The sequence below is a fragment of the Tachypleus tridentatus genome, chromosome 3 (assembly GCF_004210375.1).
Source record: "Tachypleus tridentatus isolate NWPU-2018 chromosome 3, ASM421037v1, whole genome shotgun sequence".
Taxonomy (NCBI): domain Eukaryota; kingdom Metazoa; phylum Arthropoda; class Merostomata; order Xiphosura; family Limulidae; genus Tachypleus; species Tachypleus tridentatus.
This window is the reverse complement of record NC_134827.1, coordinates 66,573,687-66,594,136: the sequence shown is the minus strand read 5'-3', so window position 1 is coordinate 66,594,136 and position 20,450 is coordinate 66,573,687. Positions and strand designations below refer to the sequence as shown.

Here is a 20,450-nt window from a genome sequence, read left to right as displayed (position 1 = left end):
TCATAAAGAGAAGTGAGTGACATAATCCACTCTAACAAAAAGAACATTTCGTGATGACAAGAAATTCACTTGAAGTAAACATGTAGTCTCAAGACAGCTGGTATGGGTGTTTACATTTTATTTTAATTAAAGTTTTAATACCCATACCAGTCTTTGTGAGAAAAGAACATTTGTTATCACTGGTGTTTGAGACACTTTAATAGTATGTAGTATATTCTGCTATTACAGTCTTACCATTATATGTATTCAAAGTGTTATTTTACAAATTCAGTTTTAATTAATGTTAAAACTTTTTTTATTAATATGTGAATAACTATAAATTCATTAATAATAATTAAATGATCAAAATATTATTCCAGGCGACACTGTACTTCCTGTGACGTTAAAGTACCAGTTTTCTGCCGCGTAGACGAGGAAGTTACGTTTGATGCAAATTGTGTTACTACGGTTTTGATCATGGTAGGTTTAAATACATTTGGAACGTAGAAGGTATTTTTTTTAGATATTTAAAACGCTGTGTGTTAACGTGAAAGCATACATATATATACCTGCATTTGCTAATCTAGTTTACTGACATGCAGTGTGAATATTTTGTTTTATCGTCATAATTTATTGAAATGTAGTGTCTGCGGTACTTAGGTCAAATAGTATAGCTAGAACTATTAGTATTAATACCCGCTCAGTAATAGAAGTGAGTAGAATGTAGAAGTAGAAAAACTGAATTTGGTAACCAAAAGTTGAGAACTTGCATGTTGTTTTATTTCATTTAATTTTAAACTCCAAGTTCCATTATTTGTGAATCGGATTTAGTTGTTTTTTGAAGGATTTTCGTTGTGCTTAGTGTATCAAAATTTATATTAACACCATATGAGGTCTAGTAAAATAAAAACTGCATTTGACTTAAAGTAAGTTATACGTATTAAAGATGAAATATAACTTGCATAAGAGCCCAAGAACAAGATTATGGATTTACCAGGGTTTTAAAACTATTTTTAAGGGGAGTGAGGTTGAAAAAGTCAGGAGCAGATAGGCCAGGAGTATTTTTTTGCTGAACATAATATACATTGTAATTTTGTAAGCTTAATAAATGCTACCATTGGAATAATCTGTTGTTACTGGATTTCTCCTCATATTTGTTTTTTCTTTTGTTTTATTTTTTGGTGACATTATGGGCCACTTGTTGGTAATTGTGGGTTACAGATCTGTGATTGAAGAAGTCTGCCATATATTAAATGCATGGAATTTGTAGTTGTCTTACTCACAACAGTTGAAATAGCACCTAATTTGTCAAGGATACTAGTGGAAAGGGCATTTTGTTCATGAACAGAAATGCATTAGAAGTAAAAGTTGTATAATTTACAAGTTTTATTAGATTGTCTAAATATTGCTTTCTGATACAGCAAGCCACCCTCTTATATGAGAACTAATAACTGGGCTATTGACAAATATAGATAATTAAATATATGCTTTTTGTGTTCTCATTTGTAGAGTTTTGAATGGATTTTTCCATCAGTTGGAAACCCTTGCATTTTTCTTCTATTTTAGGAGATTTGAGTTATTCCTTAGTTTATATATTATGTTAATATTGTAGAATATTTCTTATAACAGAAATAGATATATTAAACATTCTAACCAATATTTTAAATGAAAGTAACATTAAAGAACGTGCAGAGTTATCTTGAGCAAATCAGAGAAGGGATTAAATGACACTTTCTATTCGTGAATGTCTCTTCCTCAACGAAGAATGCAATATCAGTGAAGAAGTGACAGAATTTTTGAAAGGCCTAATCAATTCTGTGGTATATTGACTTCATCGAAGTGACCAGTTACTACCAGTGAAAGTTTCAGCAATACAACAAATATAGAACCTCAGTCTCTTCTTTGGACTACTAAAACATTGAGTTATAGCACCTAAACTTTTTAATGTTTAACTGTTTCAGAGAGCTCTGAATATTTGACAGCCTGAATATTTGTAAGAACTTTACATGGGCAACTGAAGATAAAAATTGTATACCAAAATGTTTTACTCCTTCAGTTGAAAGCTTTGTGGGAGAAATGAAAAACCTTAGGATAGGATTTCTTTTCAGTTGGTTGAAAAAGCTAAACTTTTTCTGAATTTATTTAAATTGTGAAATCATATTGTGTATTCATTACCTGTATTTTTTGAATATGTATAAGAAATATTTTGCAATAATTTTTACTATATTATTAGATAATATTGAGCCTGAGTATTAAATATTTTGTGTATTTGATGAGCCGTTTTTTTAAATTGTCACCTCTTTAAAATTGTGATGAACAATGTAAAACACAACCTGCTTGTAGAATTAATTCCACCATACATTATGGTACATTTAGCCTGCATCGCCAAGTAGTACTAGTGTTGGAGGAGGTCGTTCTCCTAAAGCTATGGCTCCACGATCAACTGGAGGTTCAACAGTAAAACAGAGGTACGACAAACCAATTAACATTTAACATAGGTTTGCAGTAGTTTTTGTTGTGTATAGACTCATGATGTTTTTATTTTTTGAAGCTTTTTATTTGGTATATTTTCTGCCATTTTTTTCTTATATCACTAGATAGTTTCATCTTGCCACTGTAATGGTAACACCTCAAAGTAACTTGTGTTATTGTTTTGTTGACTTAAACATTTTTCTTTACTTTTATGCTTTTAAATTTATCTTAGTAAATCTGTACACATTTTTGGTACTTTATCAAAGTTAGATCTCAAAATTTAATTGTAACTGTGATGTTGACAGAAATCTCTGACAAACCAATTAACATTTAACATAGGTTTGCAGTAGTTTTTGTTGTGTATAGACTCATGATGTTTTTATTTTTTGAAGCTTTTATTTGGTATATTTTCTGCCATTTTTTCTTATATCTAGATAGTTTCATCTTGCCACTGTAATGGTAACACCTCAAAGTAACTTGTATTGTTTTGTTGACTTAAACATTTTTCTTTACTTTTATGCTTTTAAATTTATCTTAGTAAATCTGTACACATTTTGGTACTTTATCAAAGTTAGATCTCAAAATTTAATTGTAACTGTGATGTTGACAGAAATCTCTTGAGTGATAGCTTAAACATACTATTTTTTTTAACAAAGAAATCTCTTTGATTTATAAGAAACTGCTTATAGTTTTATTGTGGTGCACATTGTTATAAGTTACAATGTAAAGAAGGGTGCTATTTAGTTTTTATCATACTGTTGTGTAGGTACAAAAGACAAAGTTTAATGCTTCTTTAAATTTAAAAATCTATATTTCAATAAAACAGTAAGTAATAATGGTATAAACTGAGGCTATTTGTAAGATTATGGTGTATTTACAGAAAACCTTTAGTAGGTAAAAATGGATTGCTCTAATTCTTAATGTTCATTCAAAAACTGTTTTCACTGAAATTTTATAAGATTGCCATTTCTTTGGGTGTTTCAGTTGATACACTGAAAGCAAACTGTTATTTATGTGTATGATAGAAAACTTTTAAATAATTTTATATTTTTAAATAAAATATTGAGTATGGAATTACTTTGTTTAGTGACCTTTAGTAACTTTACACATATTTAACTTCATTCATATGAATAATAACATTAGGAAATCTGGTTCTGGAGGTGCTGGAGGTGGACATTCCAGGGTGGAGTTCCTGCTGGCACTGGTGGCATGTGGAGATTTTATACTGATGACTCGCCGGTATTAAAGTGTAGGTGGTTTATGAAATGTGATGCACTTCATAAAATGTTGGTAATTTTGAGTGGTGTGGTGAAGAGTTTGTTTGGAGACATTTAGAAATACCTGCCAAATGTTCTGTGTAGTTTTATGAAACAATTGCTTGAGTTTGTAGTTCATCACACATAATCATGTTTTTTCCTTCAGTAACTCAATCTTAAAAGTATTAACATCTTTCACAGATTGTCCTTTTAAATATTGTGAAATCTTGATATATGAAAAATGATTAGTAGTTATGTGTAGTAACTGTCACTTTATGTAATCAGAACTAGAGTTTAGTGTTTTCAGGGAACCTGCTAATCTTTTATCTGATGGTTGTGTATCAAGTACATTCAAATTAAACATAAAATGTGAATGCTGTGATGTAAAGCTGGTTAGGTACTTGTTATTTAAATAATATGATTGTTTGGAAAACTGCAATAGAGTTAAAGGATGTTTGTCTTCCAGAGGACCTGTGCCGGTGCTGGTCATGAGTCTCTTGTTCATTGCCTCAGTTTTTATGCTTCACATCTGGGGAAAGTACACCAGAAGCTAAGGAACGATAAACGCAGTGCTTAACGAATGGGACCATAAGGTTTACTTACTAATTAATGTGACAAGTATGGTATTTTCAGATTTTGTATGTGTATATACAAGTGATGATTAAAGATTCTTCTTCAATACCAATGTTGAAAGCAATTCATTCAGCTTTATATGTATTTCTGTGGCAAAAAATTTATGGAAGTTTGAAAATATTAATTTTAGACAAAAATTCTGTAGAATGTTTTTCCTTAAAACCAACAAATAAAAAACGTACTTCACAGTTGTGTAATGTAACTTTCATAGGATTGAAAACAGAGACCCAGTTTGTTTAATGTGACTTTCATAGGGTGAAAAATGCATACCCCAGCTTCATGTTTTAAGTACATTTTAACAGAGTCCTTTATTTTTCTGGATTTGAGATAAAATGGGAACATTGTAATGTATGAATTTTGTATTAAATTTACATTTCCAACAGTAATGATGAGACATGGGAAAAGAAATGTGATGAAAGATGGGATGATATTAAATATAAAACACCATCTAACTTATCAACAGTGTCCAAGAACTAGCCTTTGAGAATCAGCCAGTAACATGAAGGGTGAGGTATTCTTGGAGTTCAAATGTGGTTATATAACCCATTTTCTTATATCCAGTGTTAGGTAAATGGTAAAAAGGCTTAAAAATGTACATTTAAAAAGAGAAAGCCACTTGTTTTTCATAACTAGCTGTAACGATGCTGGCCAAATTGGATGAAGGTTTGTAAAGAATAAACTAACATGATGTTATCAACATCAAGCAAGAAACTGAAAGTTTAGTTTGGGGAAAGAATAAAAGGAAAATTTTATAATGAAGGTTACAAGTGATAAAAGTTCCTGAAAATGAATTACCTAGTTAACAGAAGTTAATTATCCATATATACTTTATACTCCACTTGTGTGGAAAATAGAAGACCCAACAGGCTGGAGTCGTCAACAAGTCAAAGATGTGTAATTTTAAATATTGTACTTCAGTTCAAAAGATTCGTAATTTAGAGATGAGGTAGTGGTGTGTACAGGTATGACATTTTATAAAAAGTTTTAGTATAAAGTGTGGCCAATAGATGTCACTATTTGGTGTAAATTTTTTTACACAATTTCTCAAAGATGGTTTCTGTCTTTAAGTGAAAGTCTGCCAGGTGTCATTCCAGAAATCATATTTGAAATAAATTAACGTAATGTGAATGAGTAGCATTTATATAGTGGTTTAGAAAAGCTGTACCTGTCAAAGATGTTGAAATATATATGTAAAAACGGCTCATTTGGGTTGAGAAAATATTTTACATAGAGTTTAACGCTTTCGACCTTCTTAGGTCATTGTCAGGTTCACAAAGAAAGATAGAGGTAACTGACCAGAAGCTGACCACATGTTTGAAAGGGGTTGTGTAACTGAGTGTTGGAATGTAGAGGGCAGTGTCAGATGTTTGAATATATAATTTTATATTTATTTTATTATTTTCAATATAGGTATAAAGGTGTTCCTTTGTATTGGTTTATTTTGGGTTTAAGTTGTATAAGCAAGGCTTTAATTTTGCGTTTGTTTCTTTACTTAGTATTTGAGTGTTTTCTATGGTTACGTTGTGTTTATTTGACTTGCAGTGTGAAGGTGACTTGTGTTCTTTGAATCTGGTTTCCATTTTTCTGCTTGTTTCTCAATATAGAAGTCGTGGCAGTTATCACATTGTATTTTATAAATAATGTTGGTGTGGTGTTTGTCAGTGTAGTTTTTACATAGTATAGACCTCAGTTTTGTGCCTGGTTTTTGAATAAATTTGGTATTAACTGGAATGTCATATTTTGTTACAAAGTTTTGCCAAATGTTGGTTATATTTTGTTGATGTCGGAATATATGGTATGCAACAGTATATGGTTTCGCGATTTTTTGATTCGTGAGATATATTTACTTTGTTGGTTGATTTTGCTTTCTGTCTAGGTGTGTGGAGGAAACTTATTGATGTTGATGAAGTATTGTTTTATTTTGTCTAATTCGTCGTTAATTTTATCTTGCGAGCATAGTATTATGACTGTGTTTATTTGGTTTCTTAGTATGTTGAGTTTTTGTTTTGTTTCATGTGCTGAGTCCCAAGGAATGTATAGTCCAGTATGGGTGATTTTTCAGTGGATTTCTGTTTTAAATTGTGTATCAGTTCTTGTAATTTTGAGGTTAAGAAATGATATTGGATTGCTTTCTACCTGTTCACATGTGAAGTTAATGTTGGGATGTATAGAGTTAATGTGATTGAAAAAAAAATTAAGTGTGTTCTGTAGATTTGAATCCTGCAACCGTGTCATCCATGTATCTGTACCAGTATAGTGGTGGATGTAATGCTATGTTAATTGCTTGTGTTTCAACTTGTGTCATAAAAATATTGGCTAGAACTGGTGATACTGGATTGCCCATGCTTAGGCCATTTGTTTATATATAGTTGGGGTTGTTGAACATGAAGTTTGTCTTCATCCTGGTGAATTCTATGAGGGTCGCTGGGAATGTCTATAGATGGATTACGGTCTCGGATATAGAGTTCTAAGGCTATCTTGCAGGCTTCAGTGGTTGGAACTTCTGTAAAGAGGGATATAACATTGAAACTGGCCATTAAGGCTTTATGATTAAGTTGATTTAGATTAGACTTGAAATTAAAAGAGTCTTCGATGAATGAACTGGCTGATGTTACATATTTGGAGAATGCCCATGCTATGTATTTATCAAGATTGTAATTAAATGATTCATATGTGGACATTATTGGTCTCAATGGACAATCTTGTTTATGAGGTTTTGAGATGCCATATAATTGTGGTGTGCGTAAGTCGGTTTTACATAGGTAGGAATAAAGTGTTGGTGAAATTGTGTTGGCTTTTTTCATTTTTAATAGTATTTTGATGAAGAGCATCCTATCAGTCATAAACAAATTTAAACCAATATACACAAATCTAACAGACGCACAAAACAACTAAACAAAACTCTATACATCCCAACATTAACTTCATGTGAACAGGAAGAAAGCAATCAAATATTTCTTAACCTCAAAATTACAAGAACAGACAATTTAAAACGGGAATTCACCGTAAAATCACTGTACTGGATTATACATTCTTTGGGGCTCAGCACATGAAACAAAACAAAAACTCAACATACTAAGAAACCAAATAAACACAGCCATAAAACTATGCTCACCAGATAAAATAAAACAATACTTCATCAACATCAATAAGTTTCCTCCAGAAACTGTAGAAAACATCTAGACAGAAAGCAAAATCAACCAACAAAAGTAAATACATTTCACGAATCCAAATACTGCTGCATACCCTATATTCCCAACATCAGCAGATAAATAACATTTGGCAAAAAACTAGTAACAAAATATGAGATTGCAGTTAATACCAACTTTATTCAAAACTAGGCACAAAACTGAGGTATATACTATGTAAAACTACACTGGCAAACACCACACCAACATTATTTATAAAATACAATGTGATAACTGCCGTGACTTCTATATTGGAGAAACAGGTAGAAAAATGGAAACCAGATTCAAAGGACACAAAAAGTGACCTTCACACGGTTTCGAACACTGCAAGTCAAACACAACATAACCATAGAAAACTCAAATACTAAATAAAGGAAAAACAAACTCAAAATTAAAGAAGCCTTACTTATACAACAACTTAAAGCCAAAATAAACGAATACAAAGCCACACCTTCATACCTATATTAAAAATAAAATAAATATAAAATTGTATATTGAAACATCTAAGACTGCCCTCTACATTCTGCCACTCAGTTACACAACCCCTTTCAAAGATGTGGTCAGCTTCTGGTCAGTTACCCCTTTCTTTCTTTGTGAACCTGATGCTGACCGAAGAAGGTCGAAACGTTCACTCCTCTACGTAAAATATTTTCTCAACCCAAACGAGCCATTTTTACATATGGTTTTCTCAACATCACTGAAAGATGTTCAAAGATGTCTTCTGTTGAATAAAACTTGTACTTGGATGGTTACTGCCTGGCCTCAACATCCTGCTGGTTTTACCTCGGTGTGCTTGAGTGTCCAGCAAGTTTACTTTAAAAAAAGTAGTGTTCAAAGCAGGAAAATGCTTGAATAATGGTGCAGGATCTCCATTTTATTTTGTTGGTTTTTAGAATTCGGATAAAGACGAATTGGACCACAAATAAAATGGTGACTCTGGATCACCTTTGATTCATCCAGCTCTGTTTTGTGTTGAATATAGCCTGTAAGTACGTAAACCATGGTGATGTGTTACACCAGCTGTAAATGATTTTGTCTGGGGACACTGTTATGAGAACCAAGTAGTAGACTATTCTGGGGGAGTGTAGTCAGTGGTTCAAGGTAATACCACTTCTAGTTTGAACAAGCAATTGACCTTTTAAAGAACAATGAAAGCAGATTTCTCGAGATGTCCGTTACAACCTAGACAAGAACATCATCAAATGTGCTATGGCTGCAAGAGAACAATTACCAGAACCCTACAACAAGCTTATATTAGAATTATTTATTGTAGGGTTTTATTAAGTGACATTTCATAAAGGTATTGAAATGGTTTGTTTTACAAATTGTAATATGCTTAAGCCAGTTTTTAATGTATAGAACTATGAAACTTTATTGAAAATTAAATTTTCAGTTTCATCTTCAAAACTACTCTAACAGATCTTTATTTCTATAAGAATATGCAACATACACAACTTTAGGATGTTTAATAAAATCGTTTCAGGTGTTTCCCAGGATATTCAACTTTTAAAACAATGAAGAACAGTACAAATTTTATACATAAAACAAACATCTTTTATAAAGTCATGACTTTAAATTTCAAACAATCCTTCAATACTTAATGAAAAATTACATGTAATTAGTAAATCACAAATAATTGGATCTTTGTTATAAAATTTATGAATGTACATGAAACGTATTGATACATATATGTAATGTATTTATATAGAAGCTTCAGAGCATTGATTTGTAGAACTGGAGACAATGTTCACTTACTTGGTTTTAACAAATTAAACTATAGCTAATAAAGATGGTTTTTAACATTTCAAATGCGAGTTTTACTTAGATAGAAAAACTACTAAATGACAAACTGCAAATATTTTTCTATGAAGTATTAAAGGCACATGTTTAATAGCAAGAGTAGAGTTGCTTCCAACAAAGATGTTTCATTTTTCTGTACATATACTTTTATAAAAGTAAAGAACTTTACATCACATTCCAAATATACCTGATAAGTATAGTAGTAGGTTATTATTTTAGAATTGTAAGTAACAAAAACAAAAATAAACATAGTATTACCTTTACACAAAGGGTATTCTACTAATCCACTGTTGTAGCTGAACATTTAAAAACAAATTAAACCCTTTCTTCTCTATTAACCATATCTCATTACCTAGATAGAAATTTATTCTCCTAACACATTGTAGTTTTAACTTGTAATTATTTTAGAGAGTTCTACTAACCTCCATATTTTAATGTTTTTTATATGCCTTTTCCATGGTTTACTGAATGTGAGGTTGCAGATGGATAACAATGTGTATGGTTTTGAAAACTATTGACCAAGATTTTGTTTAAAGAATTGAATAAAGATGCTATACAGAGAAATATTTTAAAATATGTAAGAGCCACAAGATTGACATACTTGCATTAAAGGTGGTAAAATACCTTTCATTGAGAGAGAATTACCTGAAATGAGCATTCATATCTTTTTGGAAGTATTTTTTTTGTCTATTTTTAATTGAAAGAACTAGAAGATTTGGCGTTACATTCCTTATAATTATTACCAATGTACATTAGAAGATGTTAAATTTCTTACAATTAATGAAGACACTAGAATTTTTTACGGTGGTTATTTTTATTAATCTGAGGTTTTGGAGCTCCCATACTGGAGTCTTTGATGGTTGTTAAACAGAACTATAAACTTAAGATGAAATATAATTTTACAGCTCATGTTTATTGTTAACAAATGTCCTTGAATATTTCCGTGCTGCTTATTTACCACACCTACATACACTGGAAATGGAGAACTAAAACTGGTAAACTTTATATTCACTTTGGAAGGACTTGCTTCAGTTGATTTGATAGTTTTTTGACACAAAAACAAAGTACAATAATTGTAATTGTATTTCAACACACTATTGTACACTTGAAGTGAATCTAAAGGTTGTCTCAACCAATAAAACTATACAGTTCGATATGAACACAAAAAATGAACTTCTCACACCTAGGAACATAATTTTTGTCAGTGTATAAGCTGTGAATTCACAATTCTAAAAGACAGAGAAACATGATTTGATAAAGCAGATAATCTCATTACAGTATTTGTTATGCACATTTTACATGTTCTGTGATCTTTTATTCACTTAAACCTGACATTCATTTACAACTTAGCCTAATGATTAAGTAGGACCATGTTTTCAACGTATTTAACATAAAATTACAGCAAGTTTGTTCTTATGAAGATGTTTGTAAAAAAAAAAATAAAAAATTATTGTATGTTGTGAAAGAAAATAACACAATTGTATAATGAAAACAAAACATTTTTCTCAGTGAATAAACTGACAAATCCAATGATTGGTTTTCTTTGTGAAGTTTAGGCCTAAAAGTAATTTTTTTTACTCATGATTTTGCAAGAATATCTAAATGATGCCATTTCCAAACCACTTTGTAGATATTTGTAACTCAAACTAAATGTTTATTTAAGCTTACATCTGTAAGCAACAAGTACACTGGTAACTTTGTTGACTGACTTGAAAATAAACAAAATGACATGGTAAAAGAAAACTGTTTGAAGTATTCTGTCAAAATCTAGCAAGTTTTTTCTCTCAAAGTTAGAAACACACACAACATACCCATAAATCATAAAATACTTTTAAATACTCTATAACATCATATCTTCTGAACCCATTTCAGTGTTGTTTTGGATCTGGGATGATGGCAAAGAAGATAGCTGGGGTATCATTGATGATGTCTAAGAACAGAGAAAGCAAACTTAGTTATATTTGAAGTTTTTTTTACTGTGTGGTATACATCTACAAAACTAATAAATAAAAATTATTGATTTCTTATTTGGCCAAAAAGTTTAAACTAGTTTAATGTGCATTATGGCAAGTTTGAAAAAACCTTGATTGAAATATTGCAAATAAGAATGAACATTTGAGGCACTTACACAAATCATAACTAGTTTCACTACAAAGAAAGATGGATTATGCAACATGAAACTGTATTTAGAAAATTCTTGCCCAGAGGAAAGATGTACACTATAGACTTCCCACTTGTATCCCTTCTGCATTTATACAATATACAATAATCAGGGTTAGGTTGAAATAAATTGGCAACAACTGTGTCTTACAGCTACAGTGATGAACTAGTTTTTTCTAGCACTTATGTTATCAAAAGTTTATGAAGTTATACGAGTCTTACATTATGTTATATAGAAATATGTACTATTTTAAAATATATTCTTGAACAAGTATTAGAAAATACATGTTGTCTTTAAAACATTGAGTGTTGCAGTTTAGGTGGTGTGATGGGGTCTCGTGATCAGTTGCAATAACTGTAGCATAGTACAAAAATATGATACCCTTGTTGTGTAAGGTGGAACCACTAGTAATCTGTATAAAATACATACCCAAGAACAGTTGAGAAGGAAACTATGGACAAGTTAAAATGCCTACCTCAAATAACAGCTTCCTTACTGGAGAGGAAGGGAGACTACTGGAGCAGTTATACATAAACCTTGATGGAGATGCTGAGCTTGGTGGATTACACAAATATCCATTGACAGAAAGTCCTCCATCCTGTTGTGATGAGGCTAAAAGAGTATGGATGTATTATGACTGTTGTCAATAATCCTGTTACGCTAGTACAAGTGATGTCATAGCCGTACCTGTATAATGTGCAGGATCACAGCAGTATTTATTCTAGACAACCACAGTTCATGTCAATGTTATCACTCAACTCCAATTCATATGCTGGCAAACAAATTTCTATCCACAAAATAGATACTAGAAACATTATAGATGTGGTCAAACCTACACCCACCAGGATTTTCTTTGGACAAATATTTAGCACAAATCATACCCAGTGAGTGAATCAAAATATTCTAATGTATCTCAAGATGGCTGGTATGGATATTAAAACTTATTAAAATAAAATAGAGAACAATGTTTTGACTTGAAGATGACCTAAGAAGGTCAAAACATTGCTCTCTATTTTATTTTACCTCATACCAGCTGTCTTGAGATACATTTTTATTTTAAGGGGGGTTTCTCATCATCACGGAAAACATTTTAATGTTTAGATTTTATTCTGATACTACACTGACACCAATATATTAATATAGCTTTTACATTTGTACATAAATTGACCATATACATTACACCTAAGTGGCTTGCTTTGATTGAACATTATTGGTGATATGAGTGCTGTTGGTGAGTCACTGTAAATAATAATGTCAAATGATTTCCAGACAACTTATTTCAAAACAAGTTACAAGCAAACAGCATAGAATTATTGTAGTCTACTAGTGACAAGGAAGACACATGTTAACAACATTACTGAGAGACACCAGAAGGCACTACTTTATGGTTTTCTTACAACTCCAGATGTTTATCATGTAATTCTACCTGATATTCACACTTAGGTCGATTGTGGTAATTGAAACATTAATACTTACTGTTGAATGTATGTAGCCTTTCACTAGCTGCAAAAGGGTTTGTAGAGATGGGAGCATTGTGGACAGGCTGACCTAGTTGGTGGAAAGCATCCATTTGTTGAGTTAAACTGAGCAGTCCTCCTTCGGCCACTGTCACTATCACCCAGATTACCTCTATAAGAAAGGCCACAACAATGAATTAAACTGATGTCGTACTTACAAATGGTAGTTTAGTTAAAGCCAAGAACAGTTTTATCCTTGAGATACGATGCAATCACATGCTCGATGTTATTCATGTATTGAGTATACCTATCAAACCCATTACTTAAAGATAATGTGTAGAACTGATTATACACTCCTGAAAAATTACATCAGTAGTGTTAATTCTTTATTAATGTAATTATTTTAGCATTTGTCTTATAAAACCAAAGCAAAAAATAAACTTTGTTTAAAATAACAAGATGAAAATTACAAAACAGAAACACTGCTCTCCACAACTTTTTTGCATACACCATTTGTTCCCAACCTGAAGCACATGTACCCCTAGGGGAGGGTGTACATAGATACTTTCTAGATTTGAAAATATTAAAATTAGAGAACAGTGTTGGCAAGTTACCAATGTAAGGTTGTTGTTGAATCACCCTTGAATTATTCCAACTGATTTATCTTTTTTAATAACATAAATCACTTGTTTTAAACAGACTACCTGAGCCAGAGGATGCTACTGTCTCAGAGAAGTCACTTGGACTACAGTCACTGACCTATATCATGGTTAGTGCTAGAAGAACCAAATATATTTTATTTCTAGTAAAACAAGCTATTAAGAAAAGTGAAAGTTAGTAAAGATACCAAAGTTTAATTTGACACCAGAATGATGGAAAACATTTTTTTTTTAAATAATGTACATTCAATCTTTAAAGTTTTGGAAGTAAGCAAGAAAAATTTCAACTGTTGTAAATAATATAGCTACAAGAACATGAAAAAAACAACATAACATAATGACAATGATAAAGCTAAATTCGAAGGATGACATATGTAATTAAAATGAAGACTAAATTATTAAATAACATTCTTTAATTGATAAATTTTATTTCATTAAAACTTCACTGTCAGATTTTGCAAAAAAGTAAAACTATTAATCAAATTAATCATATGCAAAATTACTTAAAAGGGTATAATCTAATAAACTGGCCATACGTACTAATAGTTCAAATGGTACAGTAATATCAACTGGATACAACTCATTAAAAACTTTTAGAACTAGGTAAACTGATTACAGCATGTTGTAGCTGTAGCTAAAATGTTAATTATACATAATACATGTTAACACAACTTTTGTTAAAACTGATTATAAGTAACAGTGCTAAAATGGTAGAATCAGATCACACGTCCTACGTTGTTATTGTGTTATCTGAAGAATAGCAGGAATTACTTAGTTTTATTTCAATTTTCATTGAAAATCTTAAATGTTTGCAAGGTCAAGTCATTCACTGACAGTCCAACATGTTCATAAGGTTATACTTTTCTTTCACAATCCCATATGTTTATCAGGTGGTACTTTTCAAGAATAATCTCATTTATTCAATAGGCTATCTTTTTCACTGATAATCTCACATGCTTATAAATTTATACAATTAACATGGGATTTTGATCTTCCAAAATAGAAGGCATTTTTGCAACTCATGTATCCACTGCTAGATTCCAAAGTGATGTGTGATACACATAACAAATGAGTCATCTTAAAAAAACTAAAAGGTTTTAACACTAGTTATTTCTAGTTTTATACAAACATTTACCTCTTAGCATAAAAATAAAAAATCAGTTTATCATAACTCTTCACTTTTGATAAATTTGCAATATTTATAAGATGTAATGTCTTAGTTGAGATTATCTTTAATCCAAATTGGAATAATGTTATGTTTCGGTATATAACTTTAATGTCTTTACAATTTATCTTGGTTTAAGTGCTATAAAAAGTTCAAGCTTTTCACTTTATAGTTATTATTACTGCTCCGTCAACTGGTTAGCCAACAGATTTTAACTTGTAATTCAGGATGTCCCGAATACTCACTTGAAGTAAAAATGTGTTCTAAAGCTGGCTGGTGTTAAAACTTTAACTAAAATAAAGTACAGAACAGCATTAGCCTGAAGATGACCCAAGAAGGTAAAAACATTGGTCTGTACTTTATTTAAATACACTTTTAATACCCATAATAGATAACTTTAGAATAAAGATTTTAACTTGATTATTTGTAAAACACATGATTCAACAACAATCAAGTAATGCAGTAAGTGTCAAATGTTATGGGTGTAAAATACACAGGCAAACACTTGAAATTTCTTACTACATCCAGAAACACTGATTTTGCCCAAGACTGAATGCAAGGTGTTTCTGTACGTTTTTAAGAGAGAAAGGTAGAAAGGTTTTTAAGAGAGAGGTTGCAATGATAACAGGTTTCAAAACGAGAATAAAAAATATTTTCAATCTAAAGAAAGTTATAATTGTTCCTATAAAACACAATAAATTTTTACAGGCAATTTCAAATAACTTGTGTAAATATCTGAAAAAAATTACATATGCTAGCATATATGTAATTCAGTTGTTAGTTAATAAAACCGAAGTTAGATAATTGGACATTTAACCATAAGGAATTTGCATTTTAAACTTGATGCCTGTTAAATGCCATACTTAATTACACTATGTAATACAAATTTTGTTCCTTGACAGTATGTGTTATTTCTTAATTTCTTATGCTGTAAAAGTACAGAAAATGGCCATTATTCCCTTCAAACCTTGCTTTTGTGACCTGAACAATGAAAAATTTAGAAATTAACCTATTTTCTATGTAAAAATGGGCAAATTTGCACATTTTCATTTATATATGGTCTGAATAAAACAACATATGAATCAAGATTTACATGTATTTATACTAAAGTTATACAAAAATATTTAGAAGCAAGTAGTTTTTCGAGATTTGCGACTGCAATGCAAATCACTTTCACGTATCAGCCCCAAAATATAGTCTCTCATCATGTTTTTGTTATACGCTCCCAGATCACAAAAGCAAAGTTTGAAGAGAAAAATAGATCTCTTCCATTTATTTTACGCATAAGCAATTGGGAAATAACACTTTCTGCCCAAGAACAAGAAAATGTAAAAAATTTGTTACAGTGTTGTCAAGTGCATTTTATGTGACTCAAACTTCAAAAATACTTCCATTACTTAACATTGACCTTATCTTTGTGGTCAGCTTACAGTCCTTACCTCCAAAGTATTGTCCAGTTGCTGTGCTCATCCTCCATTGGCCTTGATAAATACCTGGCCGATCTGGACTGACCATCTCTATGGAGATATCAGCTATTTCTTTAGGCTTCAATGGTTTAACTAAAGCTTTATCTACATAACCAAGACGATGACCATTTGTAAACCTGAGGCAGCACCCTGGAGGCCAATGTTCATCTCCTGATATTAAACAGACACTTCAAGCATGTTACATAGGGTCCCAATTTATATACATTATAAAATTAAAACTGCGTGGTCAACACTTTTAACTTAAGCATCAACAGTTGCTGTATATAAAAAACAAACAAATTATACAACTTCAACCTAAAGTACATAGTTTAAAACAACATTTATGAGTATGTCAGATATAACTAATACAATTCCACCATCAACAGCAATATAAAACTTTCTTCTTTTATGGACACACTTTAAGATGTTATAAATCTTTTGACAGGTCATTAATCAGATTGTCTTGACTAACAAGCACAAGTCAAGCAACAAGAAACAAACTAAGAGTCAACATTATACATCTTGTAACACTGACCTAATAGGTTCATATCCATACATCCTGGTCAGTATACTGGCAACAGATTCATGAGGTGGAAAACGTAGTCTAATGACGAACAATACAACCACAGAAGTGATGAATAACAACATATTTAATGTATGTTTCAGAATATACACATTCCATCTTCAGCAAATTCCTACAGTAAACACAAAACTATAATTACAAATAAAAACCTGAATATTAAATAGATACTTACTAAGAGAGATTAACAGATATACTCTATGATAACTTACCATGATTTTGAATTTTCCAAGTCTTCACAAATCTAGTACTGGGTTGTACTGCTTCTCCATCTCCAATAGTTACATCCTTCACAAAACACATCGATGGCAGTTTTTCTAAAGGTGCTTCAAAGTCAAAGTAGGAACACACGGCTGCCTGCAGGTTCCTGAAGAAGTAATATACATGTAAAGTATGAATGTTACAGAGTAATAAATAACAATAAGGAACCATCTGGTACACCCACTCTGGAGAATGGTGAAAACTTAAATCCATCCCTTATTTTTTAGGAAATCTTTTTGGTATATAACTACACCATGCATTTGTTACTTCTTGTATTAATACAGTATTATTCAGAACCTATCACTTATGTGCAATATCGTTAAATAAAGTGGAGTAAAAAAAAAGTCACTAAATTAACACTATTTTAGTTGCCTTTGTTCCTTGTTACTCTGTTGTGATCACACCTGTTCTGTACATGGAGTCCATGGTTGTAATGTTGCACATTCCATAAAATAAAAACTGATATCTTATGTCCTTCAATGGTAGTTCAAGAGAGACTTCAAGTTATAGCTTCTTCTAAGCTTGAATGAAAATAACCTGTCAAGTGGGTAGTGATGTATAGCTCCATTAAATCCATCACTACCAACAAAGTGAAGAAGGTTAAGTCTCAACAGTCTAGAGTCTGATCAACTGAAGGCATAATATCCAGGGGAAGTGACCATCTTTTGTACATTACTTCATATGTAGTATGTTTCTTGCTTATTAAGATCATCAGTAATACTTCGTAATAAATATTTTGTGAAACCATTTGTTAAATGGACCTAAATCCCCTAAAGCTAATTCAGTTTGACCTAAGTTAAATACACCATTAATTCTATTCTTGAACTCCTGTATAGATTTGGCCTCCACTACTACCTAGAGCAACTCATTCCATAAGTTACTCTATCTGTCAGAAGAATAAAACTGTCTAAAAAGTTGTTGGTATTTTACAAATCTTAATCTTGTGCCTTCTTGTCCTGTTATCTAGGATATAGTATAATGAAATTAAAGGCTTTTATATTATTGATCTTATAAAATTAAAAGACAACAAAGGACCTTTTGGGCTGTCCTTGCCAATAAATTAAACCCTAAAGTATTGGAAAAAAAATCCTCAAAGCCAGCAGTTATCATTCAAATATTCATCACATTATCTCTTAAACATGCATGCTGCTATTTATTTTTTTGTAGCTTGTGCATATTCTGATTAAATGAACATTGTGCCCCTTGATTAATCAAATTTAATAAATTAATGTGGCTGTCAAGTACATTAAATACCCAACTCTAATAATGATAAAATAAAGAACGTAGAAGTAAACTTCTCTTGAAAGGAAGAAAGGTATCAAAGAAGAAAATTAACGAAAGAATTGGGAGCAACTGAAGGTAATGCACAACTTACATCTCATTTATGCTGAAAACTTTTGGCTAAGTAATTATTTTGAAAAGATCAATGATGATTATGAAATTATTTAAAAGAATTTTAATGAAATAATAAAAATGTTATTGTCTCCTTTTCTAGAAATTAATGGAGCCTGTTTTACCATATTGTATTTATCTTTGATATTATTACACAGAGGATAGTAACATTACAAAACATGTCACAAAAAGCTAAAAAGGAACTACTTAATTCAAGATTGAGCTGTGAAGAAATGTTCCAAAGACTTGATTTTATTATCACCAGACCAATGACATGGAATGAAACAGACAATTCAGTTCAAAGAACAAATAAAACATGAATTTGATAATGCTTGAAGTAGGGCCTTCAACATTAAAATAACTGCAAATTTATGAAGTACTACTTCTACTTTTTGTAGTTAGGTGGTGTTTCGTCAGTTTAAGATGTTCTTAAAATGTATACATCTATGTTCAAGGCTACATTTAAAAAAAGGAGAGAGAGAGAGTTAATATTTTTTTTATCAACTTCCTATTAATGTTAATAAATGTGATTAGCAGAAGACATTTCACACTCTCATACCACACCAGGTCTTATATTTCAAAATGTTTATCTTCAATAAATGGGGCAGTTGGGTCTAAGAATCATGGAACACTGTTTGGTAATTTTAAGTATTATTACAGTTGTGAACAATCCTTTAAAAATTAAGAAAAACACGTAATTTGGCAAGTCAGTGGGGAAAATAATGTTTTAACTGGAGCCTAGCCAGTCATTCAAGTCTTTAACTTGTGTCCTCTAAATCTACTAAATATAGCATAAAGCAATCTAAGGCATGATAACTAACAGTTTATTAAACACTAAACAGTCTTACACAATTAAATAAGCACAAGAGAAAATAAGAGGTCTTAACCTATCCCCCCAAAATCATCTACTTGACCATTTTACTAATTGATTCAAGTCGTTCTCTATTGCCGTCAATGTACATATTAAAACCATAAAAAGCAAAGACTCAACCGCCAATAAATTTTGAGACAGATTAACCTTTAGTTTAAACAAGGCAGCAGGTTAATAAGAAAAATCCAGTTTGATTACAATCCAAAGTTTTTATCATATTTTTGTTTTCTCTCAACTTGCCAGACTTTATACGTATAACTATGAACACTTTCAATTATTATTTACTCTAGGCCTACACTTCATATCATTTTAAGTACTTAATAATAATAATAATAATATCGTACCATTATGTCAACGATCAGTATTTGACAATCCTTAAAACTTACCAATTATTCATATCCAAGAAGAAAGTACATCCTGCAGGGTTTAGTTGATTTCCTAATAACTTTTGAAATTGGGAAACTAAAACTTCGCGATCGGTTGTACCAAGGCAACTAAACTGCTGCAATAAATTTGCATCCAACTCATTATCAACGTCCATAACGATGTATTTTTTAATTTTTAATAAAACACCATTAAAAATACTAGTGCGATTCAAAGTCAGTATCTTCTTAAAATGTGAAATACGTTTATATATCAACCAATTTGTACAATTTTAACTTTTTTTACTTGATATTTCACCCATTTTCGAGCGTCTGCTCTGCACTTTAGATGATGTCATATACGTGTCCGTCGCAAAGAGTGATGGGAAAAATGATGCGTAATTTTTCTGCTTTATATCGTATTAAATATATTAAATAATTATTTAACAATTATTATATTATGATTAGAAATATGCCATAGATACCATTTCTAATATAAAATGCATTGATTAGATTGAAGTTCAACGATATTCGCGAATTTTATTGGGATATTATTTTTTAAAATTTCATTTAAATCCTGTATTGTTCTCTTGTTTTAAATAAGGCAACGAAAGTTTCAACACAGAATAGTAACTCATTTAAAGAAGAAATATCTGGTGAGCTTTAAAAAATAAACAAATTTTATTGACAAGTTGTGTATTTATTGTTCTCTCTATTCATAAATCTCAGAAAAATAGATAATTACGAG

General features: G+C 31.0%; 1 protein-coding gene and 1 pseudogene across 2 annotated transcripts; one reads left to right on the top strand and one right to left on the bottom strand.

Moving 5' to 3' along the window:
- The first annotated feature begins 350 nt into the window (after positions 1-350).
- On the top strand, positions 351-4,388 carry LOC143247024 (protein transport protein Sec61 subunit beta-like; annotated as a pseudogene). The gene is made up of 4 exons (XR_013026313.1): positions 351-459; positions 2,356-2,447; positions 3,595-3,741; positions 4,174-4,388. The product of XR_013026313.1 is annotated as a protein transport protein Sec61 subunit beta-like (transcript).
- A 5,004-nt stretch (positions 4,389-9,392) lies between these two features.
- On the bottom strand, positions 9,393-20,067 carry LOC143247023 (protein ILRUN-like). The gene is made up of 6 exons (XM_076494341.1): positions 19,727-20,067; positions 17,029-17,183; positions 16,210-16,407; positions 12,966-13,118; positions 11,965-12,101; positions 9,393-11,258 (listed from the first exon to the last, which is right to left on the bottom strand). The coding sequence occupies exons 1-6, from the start codon at positions 19,879-19,881 to the stop codon at positions 11,169-11,171; spliced, it is 888 nt and encodes a 295-aa protein (XP_076350456.1). The 5' UTR covers positions 19,882-20,067; the 3' UTR covers positions 9,393-11,168.
- Positions 20,068-20,450: the final 383 nt, after the last annotated feature.

Bases quoted from the DNA above. Each gene is read 5' to 3' on its own strand.
- LOC143247023 (XM_076494341.1), bottom strand. From the start codon at position 19,881: ATGGACGTTGATAATGAGTTGGATGCAAATTTATTGCAGCAGTTTAGT. The intron at 17,184-19,726 runs GTAAGTTTTAAG...TTACTTCTTCAG, and splicing joins TTCTTGGATATGAATAATTG to GAACCTGCAGGCAGCCGTGT. The intron at 16,408-17,028 runs GTAAGTTATCAT...GTTTAATATCAG, and splicing joins TTGGAAAATTCAAAATCATG to GAGATGAACATTGGCCTCCA.